Genomic DNA, 21,575 nt, shown 5'->3' with positions numbered 1-21,575 from the left:
AAATGTTGGTACATCTATGCAATGAAATATTATTCAGCCATAAAGAATGAAGTACTGATACTTGCTACACTATGCGTGAACTTTAAAAACATTATGCTAATGGAAGAAGCCAGACACAAAAGGTCACGGACTGTATGATTGAATCTATATGCAATGTCCAGACTAGGGAAATCCAGAGACAGCAAGTTAAAGGTTGCCAGAGGTCAAGGGGGCAGGATGGGCAAATAGAGGTGACAGGTAAAGGGTACAAGGTTTCTCTTTGAGGTGATAAAAATGTTCCAACATTGATTGTGGAGATGGTTGCAGGACTCTGAATATACTTGAACTCCCAAGCTAACCTGCTAAAGGTTTCAAGCAAGGAAAATTTTCAGCAAAAGCTCTAAAGCAAGTGCATCCAACTGATTAGGAGCATCAACCCTCAGACGGTTCCTAATCCGTCACTTGTATGTTCGCTTTGCCCCAATTTGCTACCCAGTTCCTGCATCCCCAGGTTCCCCCAGTAGGCGGGTCCATCCTTCTAGCTCCACTTCATAGCCAAGGCAACTGAGTGCAAGGTTTATTCACACTCATTCTGATGTCTCCCCAGCACCTAAGCTTGGGGGCTTGAAGCTATCATGGGTAAGAAGCTGGGGGCTGCCAAGGGGCCCTGGGCAGAGTGAAGGGGAGCATCTGGTTTGGCCCCAAAGCGCCCATCCAACTTGGAGGCAGAAGGTGAGACACGATGGCCTCAGGAGGACCATTAGGTCTCTGAGGGGGTCCCTGCCCCTGACTTGCTGCTCTCCATGGAAAAAAAAAAAAAAAGGCTGGGCGGGGGGTGACAGGACTGTTTGCACTCACGGTACTTAGTGCAGCCAAGCTGAGCTGTGCTGTTCAAACAGACTCCCCAGCCTCTGGACACCTGTGCCGAGGAGGGCGAGGCAGGCAGGAGGCTGGGCACAGGTCCCCGGGCGCTTCCCGCCTCTGGACCCACAGCCAGCCCCACGGCCCTGGCAGAGTCCTGGGCACGCCATGCCCCGCACCAGGCTCTGCAGCTGCTGGGGCGGCCAGGTGCTGCCCCTGCTGCTGGCCTATGTCTGCTACCTGCTGCTTGGCGCTACCATCTTCCAGCTGCTGGAGAAACAGGCTGAGGCTCAGTCCAGGGACCAGTTTCAGTTTGAGAAGCTGCGCTTCTTGGAGAACTACACCTGCCTGGACCAGCAGGCCGTGGAGCAGTTTGTACAGGTGAAGGGAAGATGCTGGTGTGGGCCGGTGGGCAGAAGAGGGGTCTCGTTGCAGGTCCAGAGCCATCACTTATGGCTGAGGTCCTATTTGGAAGCAGAGTGTGGTGGGAACAGAGAGCCAGATGAGACCTAGTGCCGGATTCTGGCCGTAGGTCTACAACCGGATTGCTGTGTGACATTGGGCAAGTCACTTAACCTCTCTGATCCTCTTCTAGGAGAGAAGAATAACCTTATATGCTGCAGACATCTGACAGCTGATTAAAAGTGCTCTCTAAGCTGCCACTTGCTGCATAAATGTGAAACGTGTGTCAGTGCTATCAACGCTGCACACATTTCTGCCCCGCACGCTCCTACAGCTTCCCCTTCCCCGACTCCGGGGCTGCTGCACCCTCTGCCCTCTCCCCAGATCACACCCCTGTGCTGACCACACTTGAGTTGGAGACACAGATAAAGGTCAGGGGCAGCCGCCACGCCTGCCGTGGAGCCAGGCTTGATGAGCAGCAGCTGGGGTGGCTGAGCTACGGTGCCCCCCCCCCCCGGGCCTCTCTCTGGTGGCAGAGCGGGTCACCCCTGCTCGGGCCCCTCTGTACAAACTCTGGGGCCCCAGCACCCTCTCTCCCAGAAACCAGGCAAAACCAGGGTGCTGTGAGGGGAAGGTGAATGCACTGGAGACCAGGGGGTTGAGTGTTCCCACCCGCTGCAAAGGAACTAGCCAGCTGCGGAATCATCACAATAGCTGTCGCGTGTTGAGTGTTTACGACGTGCCCAAAACGGCAGGAGCAGGGTCATCACGCTGGGGTCAGACCAGTCCTGATCCATCACCTGGGGCCCAGTGTTTTACATGTGTTTCCTCATAATTATAATACCTATCTCTACCACTGTCTCCAGTTTGTAGGTGGGAACTGGGGAACAGAGAGGTCGAGTACGTTGGCCAAAGCTACGTAGTTAGTGGTAAAGGCAGAATTCGCACCCAAGCCTGGCTGCTCTTCAACACAAAAATTAGCATAAGTGCAGGGGACAGGATACCACCCAGGGCAGCAGTTCTCAAAGTGTGGTCCCAGGTGTGGACCACCTGGGAACTGGTTACAAATGCCACCAGTCACTCCCCACCGCAGACCTACTGAATCAGGAACTCGGGGTGGGGGCAACAGGCTGTGTGTTAACAAGCCCTTCAGGTCACACTAATTCCCCCTGAAGATGGAGAACAGCTGGCCTAGGAGACGAGAAGTGGGCTGGCCTAGGAGATGAGAGAACGTTCCGGAGCTGTGAGAGGCCTGTCCAGGCGCTTTCTCCCAGGAAATGAGGCTTCCGGCCTCTGGCTTCACTTCCTTGCTCCCCAGCAGCACAGGGCTGGGACCACAGCACCCCTATCGGGGCTGGGAAGGATTCAGCAGCCTCCCAAGACCCAGCGGGTAAAAGGCAGAGGCCCTGGAGGCCCCGGACCCACCTCCACACTCAGCCCCAGGTTAGAGGCGAAACCCAGGAGCCAGAGAGCGGCGGAGGGATTCATAGCTGGGGCCTAATTAGAGACACAGGCTGGACTGCGGCCCCGAGGGTGGTGCCACAGATTAACAACCCCCAGGCCTCCCCAGAGGTCCTCAGCCCCCTTGGGAGGGACCCTCACTTGCCAGGGTATGTCTAGCTGAGAGGCAGAAGAACGCTAGGGTAAGATTCCCAGAGGGGAATTCCCTGTCGGTCCAGTGGTTAGGACATGCACTTCCACTTCAGCGAGCATGGGTTCCATCCTGGACCAGGGAACCAGGGAACTAAGATCTTGCAAGCCGCGCGGCGTGGCCAAAAAAGGGAAAAAACAGAAAGATTCCCAAAGAACACAGATTACAGTTGCCCCTCGGTATCTGCGCGGGACTGCTTCCTGGAGCCCCGTGGATGCTCAAGTACCTGACAGCCAGCCCGCTGTATCCGCGGATGTGAACCTCACAGGTGTGGACCCCATGGATGTGGAGGGTCAGCTGTACTGTTCAGATGACAAGAAGGAAAAAAGCTATAAACAGTAGTAACAACAGTATTGAAGACCGACACCATGAGGAAACAAGGCCTTGCCCAAGGTCCCGGGACTCGCGTCTGCCTTTCTAACCACGCGTGGATTCTTAGAGAAGAATGGATGGTCCACGTTGGGCACCCCACGCCCAGTGCCCTCGCCAACATCACAGCCCCTCCTGGGCAGAATGGAGACCCTCAGGCTGGAGTACGGGACAGCTGGGTCTAGGGCAAGTGCTTCTCCCACGTGCGAGGGTCTCTGGGGAACGGGTGTGTTCTGGAATGTTCAGTCCTGGCCTCTCTGGGTGTGTGGGAAAGAGGGGAGGCCAAAGTTCACATGGGAAGAGGCCAGTTCTGCCAAATTGAGGAGAAGCAGACAGCCTGTGTCAGGACACCCAGACTGGCCTGGCCCTCAGGGGCCATCCCACCCCGGCAGAGCACACTCACCCAGCCAGCGGGGAAACGGTTCCCACAGGAACTGGAGGCTGGAGCTTTCCCTCCCCCACCGCCTCCTTCCTGCCTTTAGGGATCTACCAGGTGGTGAGGCTGCACTGCTGCCCTGGGACAATTCACAGCGACAGGGGAGGAGGATGGAGAGCAGATAGGCGAGGGAGTCCTGCCCACCTCCAAGAGGGCTGGGCCCGGGGACAGAGGGGCTTAGGCTTGAGCCTGTGGGGTTCTGGTTCCGTAAACAGCAGCATGCACACACATGCAACATACGGCACCCATGCACACGCCACATGTATACAACACACCATACATATACACCACCAACACACACACACACACACCCAGAGGACCTTTGCCCTGGCCTCTGATGGAATTTCTCTGGCAGGCCTGGGCTGGGACTCACTAGGGGGCAGCAAAGAGCAAGGCTGCCAGCTCACCTGGAAGCTCAGAGAGCGCCGGGTTCTCTGTCCGGAATCAATCAGCCCCATGGGAGGGCAGCCCCATGGCTTTCCCGTGGTCCCGAACCTCAAGTTCCCAAGTAAGCCCTTCCAGGAACATCCAACCTGAAATTTTCCCATTGTTCTGACCACCCATGGAGTCTCACCCTCTTGGCTGTAGGTGGCATCTCCCACCTGCACCCCAGTCCGTAAGCACCCTCCGCCTCCTTAGGCCCCTTCCCCTCCACCAGCCACACTCACAGCACATCTCACTCAGCCCTGGCCAGTGGAGCAGCCAGTGAATTTGGACCTCAATGACCTTGGGCAAGTCAGCCACTCTGAGCCTTAGTTTCCTCTTCCTTGAAATGGGAGTGTGAGTAAGAATATCACCAGGTGAGACAACACGGAAGCACCCTGCAGAGAGCCTGGCCACCAGCCAGTGCTGTCAGCTCCCCTCGTCCTCCCACCCCATGCCACCCCCCCCAACAGGTCATCATGGAAGCCTGGGTGAAGGGCGTGAACCCCAAAGGCAACTCCACCAACCCCAGCAACTGGGACTTCGGTAGCAGTTTCTTCTTTGCGGGCACGGTCGTCACCACCATAGGTAAAGGGTCAGGGTGGAGAAGGGCACCCCCAATACCCCTGCTGAACTTTGGGTTCCCCAAAAGCAGGTGCTGAGACTAGGAGACGATTCCGGGAAGCAGGACAAGTGGGAAATTGAGACAGGAAAAGGCAACGAAGTTTGCAATAATGAGCAGGGGACTGGTTAGGGCGACTGGGTTCACCAGTGCTGGAGACCCTCTGAGAAGCTAAGGAGAGCCCTGCCAGGGGAGAGGAAGCAGGCGTATTTATCTACCAACTCCTGCCCCTGCTGGTTGAGGGCTGATCCCGGATGTATTAATTTTCCGGTATTTTGGACCTGCCCAAAGGTCTCTCAGGTAGAGAGAAGCAGGGACTTGGGGTAGGGAGTCCTCTGCGTGTACTGTCCACCCAGCTGCAGGTGCTATCTCGGTGTTCCAAGGGGACAGGGCATATGGTGAAGCATCTGCTCTACCCCCTCAGCCAGAAAACCCACACCACCTCCCACAAGGAAACCCCAGACCCCACTAACCCCGGTCTCCATATCCATTCAATTAAGTCCAGTTCCACACACCTTCCTTGAACTCAGGTGACATTCAAAGCAAAGATAGAGTGGAGGTAGGAGAGTATGAACTTGGATCAGACCCAAGCTTGGCTCTCAAGGAGCTTCTGAACCAATAAAGAAGGATAAGATAAGCCAAAAACAAGAGCACAGGGCAAAGTAGAATATAGATAGGAATGACACAAAGCACTGTGGGAGATCACACCTAGTAGAGAGGAAGAGAGTGGCAGTCAGGAGGGCTTCCTAGAGTCAGTGTTTTTGGAGATGGGCCTTCAAAGACAAGCAGGATTCTTACAAATAGAGATCATTCTAGAAGAGGTTGAGAAGGGTGTTCACGGGAGCAGAGGGGTTTCCCCTCACCACGCCCCGACCCCCAGTGGTGGTGGGAAACCTACCTCTGCCAGAGTCTGTCGGGGAGGCAGTTCTGAACTCTCCTTTCCCCATATTTGCACACCCTCCTCCCACTGCAGGATATGGGAACCTGGCGCCCAGCACGGAGGCAGGCCAGGTCTTCTGTGTCTTCTACGCTCTGGTGGGCATCCCGCTTAACGTGCTCTTCCTCAACCACCTGGGCACGGGGCTGCATGCCCACCTGACCACACTGGAGAGGTGGGAGGACCAGCCCAGGCGCTCCCAGGTAGGGCCCCTCCCTCCCCACAGCCCCGCTGGGACAGAGTCTGTTGCAGGTGGAGTCCTCCAGAAGCTGACACTGAGAAAAGAGTTTGGCTAGCATGGTATTAGGGGTCAACACCTATGGAAGAAAAGGACTGGGCAGAAGGAGAAATTAAATTGTGTTGCAGGCTGGACAAAGCCTTGGTCCACCCCTCGAGGAGCTCGGCAGGTGCCGGCCGGCCCAGCTGTCCCGCAGTGGGCGCTGACGTGGCCAGGACTCTGCCCTGGGCTCAGTCAGGCCCTGGGAAGGTGTGCCCTTGGGCCAGGCTGCAATACACCCTGAGGGAGCTGCCGGCTGGAGGCCACCTGCCAGTGGCTTGGCAAGGTTTTCTTTGAAGGGGGATCTATCTGGGCAGCACAGAACCCCAAAAGCAAACTCCACGCCACCCTGAACACCACCAGTGCCCACCTGTCATCGGCCCCTTGCAAAGCTAGGCACGCTAAGAAAGCAGGGGTGCAGAGGAATCTGGGACAGTTCGATGACCATCCTCCGTCCCAGATCTGAGTTCCCTGGGGGACTGTACATGTGGACCCCACACCTGAAGGAGTCTCCAACTTGACCCACCGACACAATCCCTCTGACCGAATCTTTCCCTGGCCTGGGCAAGGTAACACACACACAGATACAACCCCCATCCCAGAGGTCTGCAGGGCAGGACAGGGCAGGGACCTGGCTATGGCCCAGCCCACTTCCTAATTTGCCCCAGAACCCCACACCCCCACCCCCCCCACACCCCGCAATTTACAATCCCGGGTCTTCCAAGTGGACTCAGAGACAGACTCCTCCCCTTCCAGCTACTGCAGACCCTGGGCCTGGCCTTGTTCCTGGCCCTGGGGACGCTGCTCGTCCTCATCTTCCCGCCCATGGTCTTCAGCCACGTGGAGGGCTGGAGCTTCAGCGAGGGCTTCTACTTCGCCTTCATCACCCTCAGCACCATTGGCTTCGGGGACTACGTCGTCGGTGAGAAAGAGGCATCGCAGATCTCGGGGTGGGGGCCGCTGGGATTCAGGGGATGGGGAGATGTCCGCAGTGGGTAATTACTGAGGACCAGAGAGCCCCTGGGTACTCAGGGGAGACAAATACTTTGTGAGGCTGCTGTGAATTCTCACAACATCCTCAGAAATTGCTGGTCTAGGACCCATCACCCTTTCCCCCAGGGACCTCCACTGCCGATCCTTGTTATTGGGAGGCTGGTGAGAGCCCTTGTGGAACCTGGGGTGGGGGGGGTGGCTGTGCCCTCGGACCTCTGGCATTTATCATGTCCCCCTTCCCGGCCAGGCACGGACCCCAGCAAGCATTACATCTCTGTGTACCGGAGCCTGGCAGCCATCTGGATCCTCCTGGGCCTGGCATGGCTGGCACTGGTCCTCCCACTGGGCCCCCTGCTTCTGCACAGGTGCTCCCAGCTCTGGCTGCTCAGCAGAGGCCTCAAGGAAAGGGGAGCCCCCGAGACTAATGGGCTCCCTAGACCTCAGAAGATTCCCATCTCTGCATGAGGCCCCCCAGTGGCCACAGAAGCCCCTCCCAGCATCCCCAGTCACCCCGTATGCCCCCTGGATTTCTTGCCACACCTCCTCCTCTGCCAACCCACTCACTTCCCAGCCAGAGCTGGTCTCAGGGGCTCTCCGGATGGAGAAAGGAGACAGGAGCATCCAAGAAAGTAACAGAAAAGAGAGGTAGAGACAGGATGGGAGACAGGTGTGTGGGGTGCAGGATGTGCACAGTTGTCCCAGAGCCCCTCCCTCAAAAGTGACCCGAGAAAGTTGAATCTAGACATGGATCATTGTGGCCAAATCTCCATCGCCCTCCCTGCATCCTCCGCCCAAGAGACCTCGTTCAGGACAGCAAACACAGGGCGACTTTATTTGTGCCTCACTTGATACATGCACAGCGTGCTATCAGGCCCCCACTGTGTGTCAGGCACCGGGCCAGGCTCTGGGGCAACAACAGTGAATGTTCCTGCCCTCCAAATGGAAGGACTAGACAAGCAGAGAGGCAACCCTGACCCAGTGGCCACAACCCCATGATGAGGGGCAGACCTGGGTATGACGAGTGCCCATGGGACCAGCTGGCAGGGAGGGTCGAGGATGGGAGAGGGCCAGGCAGGGACTTGGGGGCCATCTTCATGCAAATAGGACGTCTGCCCTCAGGAAGCTGCCAGCCGGAGGGGTAGGCAAGCTGCCTGTAAGCCTGCCAGTTCCCCTTGCCTACAGGTCTAGAGTTGTCCGTGAACAAGGCTTGGGCACGCTTGGGTGTCCCCGCCCACTTTCCTGGGCAAGGCCTCCATTGAACCCCTCAGGGCACCCCTTGACCTCATCACCCCTTCTGGGCTCTTAAGAGCCTTTCCAAACACTCCCTGGGAAAACACCAGCCCGCTGATCCCAGGAGATTTCCGGGAAATGACCTGCGTGGAGGCCCAGCATCCCTTGGGAATACCCTGCGCAGTCTCGTCTCTCTCCTGCCAGACTGTGGCATCTCTGGCCAGGAGGAAAGGAGAGATTTACACCAGTCCACCTCAAGGCCCAACTTCACCAAGGACTGCAAACCTCTCTCAGCAAGACAGACCCATAAGTGGCTGGGGACCTCTGGACAGGACTGAGGCAAGGCTGTGAAGCAGAGGAGGCTCGGATGGGACACCTAGGGAAGGAGCTACAGCAGCAAGAGACCCAGGTTACACCCAGGACTTCCTAAGACAGAGGAGAGGCCTGAGACACTGAGGACCCCCAGGACTCTTTACACACCCTGGACCCGTCCTCCATCCTGGGTGGAGGAGGGAGTGAGGGGGCCTCTTCAGAAGCAGGGAATGGACAAGCCCACTGGTCAAGGCCCCTCTTGCCTCCCAAGTTCATGGGCAAGTGGTGATTGGCTGGAGCCCCTCATCTTCGGGCACATAAAGGAAAGGATGGTGATGGGAGAGACCCAGAGAGGACCCGACAGGCAGCAAGTCCGTGGCAATAGTCCCAGTGCCCCAGGACAATAAACTTCGCTTGCACTTTCTCTTCACCCTGCGTGCGGTCTGCAAGAGTCCCTCCCACTGTTCGCTACAGGACGCTGGGAGGCTCTGGGCCCCTTCTCTCCCAGCGCCTGCGGTCACCCAGCAGCCCTTCCCTTCTCCCAGAGCTAGGCCTGCCTGGGGGTGGGCACTCCACACACATTCGAGGCGGGGCCAGATGCCCACAGCTGGGCCTCTTTTTGTCCCTGGGATTGGATCCCGGTGGGAGTGGGGCAGGGCTGTCCCATTCCCCAGCACGCCTCCTCTGCTGAGAAAACTGGGCACGGGCAGGCGTTGGCTAGAGAACGGACCAGCCCAGTTCCTTCCTAGCCCTTCCTTTCCGCTTCAGTCCTGGTCCATGGCTCCCGGCTCCGACCTCCCTGCCTCTCCCGCTGAGTGCAGGCGGAGAGCACCGGAGGCGCCCGAGGGCAGGGTCTGGGGCTGCGCGATGCCGAGCACATGGCTCCTGCTGCTTGCCTACCTGACTTACCTGGCACTGGGCAGCGGCGTGTTCTGGCTGCTGGAGAGCCCCGCGGCGCACGATTCCAGCGAGAGATTCCAGCGCGACAAGTGGGCGCTGCTGCGGAACTTCACCTGTCTGGATGACCCGGCGCTGGACTCGCTGATCCGGGTCAGGGGCGAGCGGGGCGGCCCGGGCGCGTGGTGGGGCGTAGGGAGGTGGCTGGCGCAGCGGAGCGCGGGGTGCACAGGCATGCGGCGAGAGGGCACGCACCGGCTCGGGTCAGGGCAAAGCCGGGAGCACTTCTCCAAAAGAAAGTGGAGAGCACAGACGCGGGGACGAACGGAGGCGCGCGTTGCCGAGTGGGGACTCCAGAATTGGGCTGGACCCCGATGGAAAGAGCCCAGCTCCGGCGAGAGCAATGCGCAGCGCGGCGCCACGAGTCCGCGGTTCGGGGCGAGAGGGCGTGACCCTCCCTGTCCAGAGAGTTGCGTGGCGCACACACCCGAATCTGGGGACGAGGACGACAAGGGGCGCGCTAACGGGGTCCAGAGCTGGCTGGCGGGGCCGACCGGGTACGGGCGGCGTAGGGACAGAGCGCGCTGGCCGGCTTGGGAAGTGGCAGGAGGGGGTCGACCTGGGACCGTGCGGCGCTGTGTCGATGTCGGACCTAGGGCCAAGGGCGAAAGGGCACCCTTGGCCCCTTCCACCGGAGACCCAGGTGCAAATTTGAGAATTGGGGGCAAGGACGGCAGACAGCGCTGGGCGGAGGCCTGGAGGGGCTGAAGGGGGCGGCGGGTGGGAGGATGCAGAGGTCAGGGAGGACAGAGACTGCTGAGGGGGTGGGGGAGACCCATCGGGGCCTGGGGAGGAGGGCAGGCAGGCGAGGGTTCTTCCGGGCAGGGCCTCACAGATGGACGGAGGTCTCCTTCAACTCTGGGCAGGCAACGAGGGACCCGGCGCTGCTTGGATTTGGCGGAAGCATCAACGTCCTGGACCGTGGCTTGGTCAGCGGGTGCAGACAGCTGCGCCCCTAGACCGACATCCCCACCCTGCAGTCCCCGTGCCTCCTCTGGCGAGGAGGGCAAGGCCTGTGTGCCAGAGTCACCAGCCCAAAGCTAGTCCCCAGAAGGTCTCAGGGAAGTGTGTCGGGTGGGAAGGGACCGGAGCACTGGATTGGAGGTAGAGTCCTGAGCCCTGAGACTGGGCCGCTGTGGCTGGGCCTGGAGCTGGACAGGGAAAGAACTATCTCTGTTAAGAATCTGATGTGACACCTCCACCCCCTACATCTCAACTTCTACAAATACAGCCCGACTGCCTAGTCCTGGGGGCTGTGTGACACGCCGCTTGAAAAGGTGGTGGACTTCAATTGCCAGCAGCCTGGGCCCAAGGAACGTGACAATGATGGCAACGGGAATGATAGTAAATGCTTCTGTGTGGCACTTACTGTGTGTCAGGCACTGTTCCTACTGTATTAACTTGGTTCATCCCCACCTACCTCACAGGTAGGTGCCATTATTATCATCCCCATTTTAGAGATGGATAAAATGAGGCTCAGAGAGGTTAAATACAAATGCACAGGTTCATAGCCAGTGCACTGGGGTTGTCAACCATGAGTACCGGCTCAGTACAGATCTGTGTATGTGCGTGTTTCCCAAGGATCCCTGGGGGGCTCTCAGCTCTTCCTCTCCACGCCCTCCTGCTCCACCCCCACTTCACCTCCTTCCTCAAGCCCCTGTGGATTCAACCATCCCCAAGAATAGGGATGTGGTATCTCCAACCCAGATCAACCCCCTGAGTGCAGACATGTAAGTGCAACTTCCCGCGGCCCTCAAATTCCCACAGGGTCAAGAGCAAGCAGTTCTCCTCCTCCCAGCCCTGTTCCTCCGCCTGTTCTAAATCTCTGTCCTTGGCCTCACCTCCACACACCTTCACAGAGTTCTTAGATGCTTCTCTCACTACCCACACCAAATAAGGCCAGAGCCCTGGGCTTCTGAATATCTTCTCTCTGTGCCTCCTGGGCCACTCTGTGCTAGGATGCAGCCCAGGCCCTCCCCATCACGCACCCCTGCAGGACTCTCTCCCCTTCCCATCTGCCAGCATCTTCTATGCTGCCAGTTGCCACAGAGCACACATACCTGAGCTTGCCTCGCCTTTGCTCGGTGACCTTAGGAGATGCCTGCCACTCCATCCCTGGCATGGCAGAGTCAAGCATGGCCTGGCTGCCAACTACCTTGCAGTCTCCCTATTCTACACCCCAGACCCAGTCCTCCCTCCCAGCCTTTGCTCCTGCGGCCCCATTTACCTAAACGTCCTTCCACCAGGAACAGTCCTATCCGACCCTCAAGGAAGGCCCAACTAAAACATCACCCCCTCCATGAAGCCTTCTGCCCCTACCGCCATCAGAATGCACACTTTCCCTATCTGTATTCCAACAGCATTATATTTGCAGTAATGATGATGATAGCAACTGCTAACCTTTCCCATGTTCCATGTTCCAGACTGTTCTAAGTCTTTACACCTAATACCTCATTTAACCCTCAACGACTCGGTGAAGTGGGTGCGATTAGTACTCCCATTTTACAGAGAAGGGGACTGAGGAGCAGAGAAGTTGGATATCTCACCCGCGATCATGGAGCTGCACTGCCTGTGTGACTGAGGTCACGTCTCCTTTATCTTCAGCTCCCCTAATACACCACATGTACCAGGGCTTGTTGCAAGAGCAGGAGTGAGCAGGGGAGAGAACAAATGGAGTTCTTCCAGCCAGTGAGATATCCTGGGCTGACCTGGGTTCTGGGGTGAAGAGAGGGGAAGGAGCTATCCCCATGGTCCCTGCCCGTGGGGAGCCCCTGGTTGGAGGGAAAGAGCCTCCTAGCCCCAGACAGGCTGGGATCATTGTCACGAGTGTGTGTGCGCGCGTGTGTGTGTGTTTGGGTGCAGGGGCCCCATCACCCCACAGAGCCTGGTGGTCACTACAGCCTCTCCCCCAGGGCATCATCCAAGCCTACCAAAATGGGGACATCATCCTCGACAACACCACCAGCATGGGGCGCTGGGAGTTTGTGGGCTCCTTCTTTTTCTCCGTGTCCACCATCACCACCATCGGTAAGAGCAGGATGGGGCCAGGGAGGCGGGGCTGGGGAGGGCGGCCTCCCCTGAGGGACAGGACACCAGTTACTTTCGGAGGGATTACTGGGACCCCCTGGCTCTGAGCGTAAACAGACGCAGCAGCGTGGGCACCGCCTGGGAGCAGAACCTTGGGCTCACTGAAGATGTGCTGAATCGGCTTCTGCATTGCACCCAGGTCCCCAGGAGGTTTGTGAAATGCTGCTCTGGGGACTTCTGCCTCACACAGCCTTTCAGGCAGCTGAGGGCCCCCCGGGTAGCAATAAAGACGCTGCTGGGCACAGTAAGTGTCCTGGTCTGCTCAGCCAGGCCCACCCAGCACTCAGCCTGGGTTAGGGAGTGGTGAGGGCAGAGGGGAGGTAAGGGAAAGTTGGGGAGGAAGGAGGGGCAGAAATCCAAAAAGAGCCTTTTGACCCCCTGTTCGCAGCATTGGGGAAGGCGGCCCTTCCCACCTCTCCACAGCTCACTAAGGCACCCCCTCACCCCATCACCATCCTCTCCAACGCCTTTCCTCCCTCACACACCTGGACCCCTGGGCTAGACCTCCCTCCCCCATCTCTAGGCCTGTCCTCAGGAGAGCAGAGGTGGAACTTGTCCTGGGTGGGTGCCTGGGGACTGTTGTTTGGGGAAGAAGAGTGGCCTAGATCCCTCCGGCTCTGACACCCAGGAAATAACTCCAGAGGGGCTGCCCCATCACCCTGCCTGGGCACCCTGCCTGGGCGCCCGGCCCGAGCGCCTGCATGACACCAGACTCACCACCAGGTGGTGGGCGGACACCACTGGTGGCTACCACCTCCAGCCAGCTCCACTCCCCAGGAAACTTCCAGTCACTCTCCTCCCCAGGGTGGAGCCAGGCAGACGCACCCAGAGGCACTCTCCCTGTGGCTTTAAATAATACTTCTTGGAAGCAGATCTCAGGCTGCCCTGGGGCTTGGGCAGTCCTCCACCTTGAAGCAAGCATGCTTGGGAGGCCCCTCGACTCCATGGCCCCTGCGCCCCGGAAGGTTGGGGCAGGATGGTGTTTATTCACCCTTACACCCCCGGGGTCTAGTACAAGGCCCAGTATACAGTGGGTGCTCGACAAATGCTGACATAACGAATTCCAAATATACGCACTCTACCACCATTTATTGAGCTCCAGAGCAGGAGGGGATGTTGATGGACAGTCACTGTGGGCCATGTCTCCCAGATGTGCGGGGGTCTCTCATCTCTGAACCCCACACCTCCTACACTCTCTGCCCTGGGCCCGTGACCGGCCCACCTAATTCAGAGTTTCGCAGCCTCTCTCTTCCCAGCTCTACCATTCCTGATGTGGACTTTGTCCCTGTCTCTTCTCTGCACTCTGTACTGCCCTAAAGCTGTCTGGGCCGGCTCTGAGCGGGGAGGAGGGCCGGGGAAGGGGCCTCCACCCTACCCCACACGCCTGGTCTGCGTACCAGGCACCGTAGGAGTACTTTTATACTCGAGATCTCATTTTGTCCATATGGTCCAGCCTCCAAGGATAAGGCTTCTTCTTCTCACGGATGAGGAAGCTGAGGCAAAGGAGTTGCACGACTTCCTCAGGATCACGTAGCCAGTAAGCCGCAGGGTCGGAGTTCAGAACCCAGCTGGGGGCCATCCTTGCCCTTTCCAACAGCACCTACCCTTAGGGTGGGAATTCTAAACGGCAGGAAAAAAGAGACAGCCATTCAGAGGTGGACAAGAGGGAAGTTCATGATTCTGATTCCAACCACACACACACTCACACGGACACACATGCACACGGAGAAAATGCAGAGAAAGGAGGGGGAGAGGGGAGATGGGAGACCGGGTACATGTAGGACAGTTCACGACAGAAGGAAGGGGTCCTGAGAGGCGCAGCGGCGGGCTGCCTCCTTGGCACCCCTGTTACCCTAGGACCAGCAGCCTGGGAGGGCTGTACCTTCCAAGCCCTAGAATGAAACAGGGTCTGACCGGCACACAGATACTTCTGGGCCAGCAGGATGGGCCTGGGCCCTGAAATCATTTGTCATCTATAAAACCCATCACCAGCTTGCTCATTGATTCACTCAGCTACCCATCCATTCATTCAACGAAAAGACTGAGTACCCAGTATGGTCCAGATAGTTCTAGGTGCTGGAGATACCGTGACGAGCAAAGCTGGCAAGTCCCTGCTGCCCATGGGGGGCTGATACCCCATTGTGAGGGAACTCATGGGAAACTAACGTCTATCCTGAAGGAAGTGGCTGGAGGCTCTGCAGGCTCCCACACCCCTCTCCCACATCCCTCTGCCCACCCAGGGAGGGAGGAAACGAAACGAGGACAGACGGGATTCTCACACTCCGTGGTGTGTACCCACGCACACAGCACCCCCTAGAGATTCGGTTTTCCAATCTGTCGATCTGGGCATAATCTGCATTGGGAAGGGTGGCTGAGGCTGGACTGAGGGAGCAAGTATAGCGCCCTGCGTGGGAAGGGAAGGCCATGATACATACCAGCTGCCGTGTCCGTAGCGGGTTAGGAACGGGGGCCCCTGAAGATGGAAAGGCCTCCTGCAGTGTCCCTCTCTGGCCTCAGGCTATGGCAACCTGAGCCCCCGCACGATGGGCGCCCGCCTCTTCTGCATCTTCTTCGCTCTCGTGGGGATTCCACTCAACCTTGTGGTGCTGAACCGACTGGGGCATCTCATGCAGCAGGGGGTGCACAGCTGCGCCCGCGTGCTGGGGGTCACCTGGAAGGTGAGGGGGCTGCAGGAACAGGGGCGAGGGACGGGTCACTTCTAGAATGGGGGGCTGTGGTGGGAATCAGGGCCGTGGATGGCCAGGTTGTCACTGCCCGGAGGGAGAGTCTCTGGTAGAAAATGATGGCCGTGGTGGGTAAAAGGGTTCACTGGTGGGAACAATCGGGGTTACTGGTGGGAGTGTGGTGGGGTTGGGGTCACTGCCCAGAACAGGGGTCTTCGGTGATAAAGGGACATCAGTGGGGAGACACAGTGGGACCTGGAGCTAGCCAAGGCCTTGTCCAGGAGCCTGGAGAACTCACACCAGGGGCAGAGGCCCCAAAGGCGGCCCCCTTCTTACGAGGGTAGCGCTCACCCTGCCGTCGGCTCGGTACACCCCCAGGCTGTCTGCCCCCGGCCCCATGCACTGAGCAGAGGCCTCATGGGGGCTGGGCGCTACGTGCACCCTCAGGACCCGGCCAAGGCCCGGTGGCTGGTGGGCTCCAGCGCCCTCCTGTCCGGCCTCCTGCTTTTCCTGCTGCTGCCCCCGCTTCTCTTCTCCCACGTGGAGGGCTGGAGCTACGTGGAGGGCTTCTACTTCTCCTTCATCACCCTCAGCACCGTGGGCTTCGGCGACTACGTGATTGGTGAGAACCCCCAGCGGGAGGCGGGAGGGGCGCCCTCCACTCATCAGCCCATCGTCGGTGTCCCTGGGCACCTGCTGCGTGCCAGGCCCTGTAAGGGTTTAGGGGCCCAAAGTCCAGAGGACACGGGCTTTGGCAGGTTCAACTTGCCTTTGTGGTGTGATAGGGCTAAGGTCACCCAGCTAAAAAGTGACAAGTGGAGTTTGAACCCTGTGCCTCAGGCTGTGAGCCACACTTCTGGCCATCCTGAAAAGCCTGAGAATTCCCCAGGCTCACCTATTATTCTTAAAGCTCATCAGATAAAGGGAGGCCCTGAGTTCTCTCCCCCGTCCATCGTTGTCCCAGGGTCTCTCCTCCCCACTTCACCCCGCCCCACGAAATGCCCCTGGGTTCAGGGCCACGAAGCCCACATCACAGCCCAGGGGGTCTGGCAGGAGAGTCTGGGAGAATCAGAAAATCCCAGCCTCCCCTAACCCCCAAACGATTGGTCTCCAAACTTGGTCAGTAAGAAAGGGCTGTGTGGTCCAGAGGGTCCAAGGTGGGGTTTAATCAGCGGTCATCACCCATCGTGGTCAAGTCAAGGGCCCCCAGAAGCGACTGTCCTTGTATTAAAAAGCTGTGGCAGTTGCCCAGCAGGTGGCAACAGAGGGACATTCTGCGGGGCGCAGGGGTGGCTGGACACCCAGCCCAGTCCCATCCCCCTTTACTCCCCCCGCAAAAGGGTCACCAAGTGAGCAGTGGCCATGGCCTCAAGGGGCTCTGTGCCCTCCTTCAGGTCTCTGGCCCTAAAGTGAGTTGGAGGCACTGCCCTTCTGCTCTCCTGCAGAAACAATGTGAACCCAGCCTGGAATATTGAAATGAGGTCCTACCAAAGTAACAAACAGCTATAGCCCATTAAGCAACCAAGAATGTTGATTGTCACCACATTTTACTGAGGAGAAGGACGAAGCTCACAGAGGCCAAGACGTTTGCCTGAGATTTTGCACAGCTGGTGGGGTATGACTTCTGACCTGACTCCAAAACTCTTAGCCCTTTCCAGACGGCCTCACATATCCCCTGTCTGGGCATCAGTGTTCCTGTCTATAAAATGAGGGGCTGGTCTAGGTGATGGCTAAGACTCCTCAGTGCTTTCTGGGCTGCGTGCAAAGTCCCCTTCCCTAAACCTCTCCTTCCCCAGGAAGCAAGGTCTGGTGTCGGGCGTCATGCTGCCCCTTCCTGATATCCTCTGTCTTGGAAGGGAGGCCGTTGCTCTGGAAGAGAAGCTTTGGGACAGTTTCCTCCAAGTGCGTCATGCTATCACTCCTACCCTCAGAGAGGAGAGATGTATCTGAGGAGAGCTGAGCCCACCGTGCCCCCATCTGCCCACCTCAGAGCTCAGAGAATGAGTTTTGGGTATGCCCTCTCCTCTCTGTTCCCACTGCCGTTTCCCTAGTCTAGGCAGGGCTGTTGCACATGGCTGGTTGTACAGGTTGGGCACTGCACAACCCTAACGGGTTGCCATTCACACAGAGCGTGATGAGGATGGCACCCATGGAATGGTACAGCCTCTGTCCTTGTCCTCCCTTGGCTCTCATGACCTTTAAAATGACAAGTGCTATCATATCACCTGCCCAGCTCCTCTGAAAACCTTCAGTGCTTTCCTGCAACAGCTGGCCCCCTCCACTGACTGCCCCCCACCTTACCCCAGGGCTCAAAGGATGAAACGCAGGATGTGTCCCCAGTGATAGTCCTAAACCCACAAGTCCTTGTTCTCTGAGGGTGCCCATGCAAGGAGGGGGGAGGAGAAGAGGGAATGGGACCCCCAACTGCAGTCTCTTTGTGCCCATGGATCACTAGGGCTCCTAAAGTTTGGTCCTAGATGGGAATAGCTGACAGCAGGCTCCCCTAGAAGCTTACCTGGAGGAACCTTTATGGGGTTACTGAGGACACACTCTGTGAGTATGTCCAGAGGCCCCACAGCCCTCTGAGGGAAGGCAGGGCAGGGGGAGGAGGGGGCAGGCCTCTCTAGACATGGGCAACCTGGAAATGTGAAGCAAGGCCTCTGCCACCACCGGGGTGGTGGGGGGGGGGGCGCGGGGGGATGGGGCGGCAGAGACATCCACACAGCTGCAGGAGTGAGGAGGGACTGGCAGGGCAGGGAAGCTGGTGTATTAGGCGCAGGGCCCCCAGAGTCCCCTTCAACCAAAAACTCTGACTGAGAAGGCCTGGTATGAACCTACGAGGGTCCTTTAAGTCCAGAGGGACTGCCGGGCAGCCCACTCCCACCGAGTGGCAACAGGCAGAACTGTCCCCTTCACCACATCTCCAGAGATGTGCTACTCACACTTTTCCCTCTGCACCCATCTCAGTGTCTTGTGACAAGTGACCACACGTACCCTCACTTGCCCTCTGTAGATCACACAGCCCTGGGTTGAGGCTGTTATGGCCGGGCTGGTCGGAAGAGTATTTCATGGTCGCCCACGTCTAGTGTAGAAGCGGAGAGCTCAGAGTGGAGAGGGAAGCAGGGCCTGGTCACATAGAGGGCCTCACAGGCCGAGTCACGGATTTTGGACTCTGTCCTAAGACTAAAGGAAAGCACTTATGGTTTTCAGAGGAGCTGGGCAGGTGACATGATAATACTTGTCATTTTTAAAGGTCATAAGAGTCAAGGGGGGACAAGGACAGAAGCTGGAACAGTCCATGGGTGCCATCCTCATCATGCTCTGTGTGAATGGCAACCATTTAGGGTTGTGCAGTGCCCAACCTGTACAACCAGCCCCTGACTGCCTCATCTACAGACCCAGAGAGGGGAAGGAAGTTGATTAAGGTCATAGAGCAGGCAAGCCAAGGACAGGCAGGTCTAGGATAGACTCCCAAGCCAGGGATCCTCATACACATATGTTCTAATATCTTCCATAGCTCAGAGGGGACAACCCACCGTCACTTCTTCCCCATGTCTCTCAGCCTTCCTCGTCCTCCAGGGATAGGACGAAACCCCTTTCTTGGATGGGAGTGCTGAGGTCCACCACCTGGACTCTGGGTGTCCACTGTCCTGCGTCAGCAGCCACAGGGTGTGTTGTCTTCACAGTCGCTCCTCTTGGCCCCAATGCCGTGGCCGGGACAGCCCCCAGGTCCCAGCCACCTGCTTCTCCCTAGCTCACAGCCTCCGCTTCCCCCAAATGCATTTGCAATTCCGTTGAGCGCCTTGCCAGCTGCCAGGTCTCCTGCCACTTATGATTTCGGCTAAAAAAACAATGAAATAAGAGGGGAGAAGAACACCTCCTCCCCTCCGTTGCCAGAAGCAAGTCGAGCTGACGGGCAGGGAGCTGGCTCACGGCTGATCTCATTTGGGACCGCCAGCGGAATGGTGGCCCTGTAACCCAATCAGCCTAATCCAATCCCAGCTTCCGCCAGGCAGTGACGTCGGGCCCAGGGCTGTGGGCTCATCCCCGCGCTGGGGCCCAGGAGAGGGGCTCGGGCTGGGGAAGACAGGGAAAAGAGGTTGTGTTGGGGCCAGCAGGACAGGGTAGGGGGTGGACAGAGGGGTGGGCGGTACAGAGAGTTGAGACAGAAGACGATGTCAAAGAAATAAGAGGCCAGATCTCTGCCCTTTGAACAATCCTGATCTGATAAGATAGACCCTCCAGCACAGAGGGAAGAGGATGGAGATGGAGTAGGCTCTTGACACAGCTTATCTAAGCCTCCATCCGTCCCCTCCCTCACTCATTCCTTATCCAGTCCTGACTGTGCTGGGGTACAGTGTGGGGATCCAAAGGCGAGGAAAGCAGTCGCCTGACTATAGGTCTTACATGCCAGGCACCATCCTGAGCACTTTATGATGTGAACCCATATGATGGTCGCGACAGTCCCAGAAGGTGGACTGTCTTGTTGTCTCCATTTTATAGATGAGGAAGCTGAGGCCCAGAGAGGGTAAGTAACATACAGACTGCGGGAGACAGGGGCCCGGTCTAGTCTCTGGGGAGTAAAGTCTGAGCTGAGATCTGAAGGGTGAGGAAATGAAGAGCGTTCTGAGCTGAGAGGACAGCAAGTACAAAGGCCCAGGGGCAGGAAAGAGGGTAGATGGAGAAATGGGGGAAAGACCAGAGTGACTAGAGCACGGCACTCAAGGGGGAGAGGCATGCAAAGCGGGGCTGGAGAAGCAGCTGGAGGGCATTGGGATGAGAATGTTCTTCCTAAAGCCCCTGGAAAGCTCCCTTCCTTCAGACATGAGAAAACCAAACACAAAAACAGGCCAACCACAGAGCAGGCATTAGAATCTCTTGGAGGGTTTGTCAAAACACAGATTGCTGGGCCCACCCCGAGTTTGTGATTCAGTAGGTCTGGAGTGGAATCCAGTCATTCACATTTTTTACAAACTCTCAGGGGATGCTGATGCTACTGGTCCAGGGACCCCACTTTGAGGACCACTGGGACATAGCACAGAGTCCTTCAGAAAGACAAAGAAGAATTTTAGCTTCTAAACCCTAGGAGTTAATCCAGGGAGGCTTCCTAGAATGCAAGGGAGGTGACCACAAGACCAGCCATCTCAACCCGGTCTGGACTTCCCACATTCTACTCAGACACATCAAGCCATGTATGTCTGTTTCTGTTTTGGGAGCATGGCCCTGACTTTCCCAGGTCTCTGTCCTCTGACCTTGCTTCTCCTCCAGGGATGAACCCCTCCCGGAATTACCCTCTGTGGTACAAGAACACAGTGTCTCTGTGGATCCTCTTTGGGATGGCGTGGCTGGCCTTGATCATCAAACTGATCCTCTCCCTGCTGGAGGCTCCACGAGGATCGTATCCCTGCTACTGCCACAGCTCTAAGGGGAACTTCAAGCCCCGAAGCTGGAGACAGAGCCTGGATGGAGGGGCAGAGCCCCACTCCCCACAGCCAGGCTGCTATCTGGAGGGACCTGTAATCATGAATTGCCCAGAACCCTCTGTTCAAGTCTCACACTGTGGAAAGGACAGCTAGCTATATTCTGTTTGTTCCACCTTCTTCTTCAGCAGCAAGATCCCTGATTTTAAGCTTGGCATAAGACCACCCAGACTAAAGTCTACATTTTTTGGTCTTCCCTTAAAGCTAGGTGCAGCTACATGATTAAATTTTGCCCAACAGGGTACACAGAGAAGTATTCTGTGTGACTTATTACGGATGTGACTTTCAGTGTGTGGGGGATGCTCCTCTTTGCCACGTCCTTCTTCTAGCTGGCTGCAATGCTGATACAGTGGCTGGAGCTCTGGCAGCTATGTTGTACCATGAGGTAGAGGCCATGTTTGAGATTGGCAACACAATAAGATAGAAAGAGCCTGGATTCCTGATGTTTGCAGAGCCACCATAACAAACCTGGACTGAATACCACCAGACTTCATTTATGTAAGAGAGAAATAAAAGTTGATCTTATTTAAAATGCTATTAATTGGGTTTTTCTGTCACTCATAACCAAATCTAATTCCAGTTCCGGATGACACACGCACCAGAGACAAAGGCAGCTTCTGAGACTGGAGTATACATAAAGAGAAATCACTCCCTCCCCAGGTGACTTTGCCCAGGACTGGTGGAGGGAACGGATTGAGGGCTGCACTGCAGGCCCCCACAACCCCAGAGACCTTCCAGGTAAACTCACTAAAGATTTGCTGATAACTCTCAAGGTTGATACAGCCAGCAGGCAGCTGGTCCCAGTTTGGCTGCTAAATTCTTGCTCTATCACTCACTCATACCACAGAAAAGCCCAGGACAGGCCAGTGGGCTCC

The 21,575-nt window shown here is 57.3% G+C and overlaps 2 protein-coding genes across 2 annotated transcripts; both read left to right on the top strand.

Moving 5' to 3' along the window:
• Nucleotides 1–1,008: 1,008 nt before the first annotated feature.
• Nucleotides 1,009–7,415, top strand: KCNK16 (potassium two pore domain channel subfamily K member 16). Its single transcript, XM_065885727.1, has 5 exons — nt 1,009–1,221; nt 4,595–4,709; nt 5,717–5,883; nt 6,714–6,879; nt 7,198–7,415. Exons 1-5 carry the CDS (start codon nt 1,009–1,011, stop codon nt 7,413–7,415), a joined length of 879 nt encoding a protein of 292 aa, XP_065741799.1.
• A 1,847-nt stretch (nt 7,416–9,262) lies between these two features.
• Nucleotides 9,263–21,232, top strand: KCNK17 (potassium two pore domain channel subfamily K member 17). Its single transcript, XM_065885621.1, has 5 exons — nt 9,263–9,542; nt 12,362–12,476; nt 15,054–15,214; nt 15,668–15,842; nt 20,489–21,232. Exons 1-5 carry the CDS (start codon nt 9,270–9,272, stop codon nt 20,794–20,796), a joined length of 1,032 nt encoding a protein of 343 aa, XP_065741693.1. The 5' UTR covers nt 9,263–9,269; the 3' UTR covers nt 20,797–21,232.
• The last annotated feature ends 343 nt before the right edge of the window (nt 21,233–21,575 follow it).

The sequence above is a fragment of the Phocoena phocoena genome, chromosome 10 (assembly GCF_963924675.1).
Source record: "Phocoena phocoena chromosome 10, mPhoPho1.1, whole genome shotgun sequence".
NCBI lineage: Eukaryota > Metazoa > Chordata > Mammalia > Artiodactyla > Phocoenidae > Phocoena > Phocoena phocoena.
This window is presented reverse-complemented; position numbering and strand designations above follow the sequence as displayed.

What these genes read in the sequence shown, in the direction of transcription:
- KCNK16 (XM_065885727.1), top strand. Translation starts at nt 1,009, where the DNA reads ATGCCCCGCACCAGGCTCTGCAGCTGCTGGGGCGGCCAGGTGCTGCCC. An exon ending in CCGTGGAGCAGTTTGTACAG is followed by an intron (nt 1,222 to 4,594) that starts GTGAAGGGAAGA and finishes CCCCCCCAACAG; the next exon opens with GTCATCATGGAAGCCTGGGT. An exon ending in CACGGTCGTCACCACCATAG is followed by an intron (nt 4,710 to 5,716) that starts GTAAAGGGTCAG and finishes CTCCCACTGCAG; the next exon opens with GATATGGGAACCTGGCGCCC.
- KCNK17 (XM_065885621.1), top strand. Translation starts at nt 9,270, where the DNA reads ATGGCTCCCGGCTCCGACCTCCCTGCCTCTCCCGCTGAGTGCAGGCGG. An exon ending in GTCCACCATCACCACCATCG is followed by an intron (nt 12,477 to 15,053) that starts GTAAGAGCAGGA and finishes CTCTGGCCTCAG; the next exon opens with GCTATGGCAACCTGAGCCCC. An exon ending in TGCTGGGGGTCACCTGGAAG is followed by an intron (nt 15,215 to 15,667) that starts GTGAGGGGGCTG and finishes GTGCACCCTCAG; the next exon opens with GACCCGGCCAAGGCCCGGTG.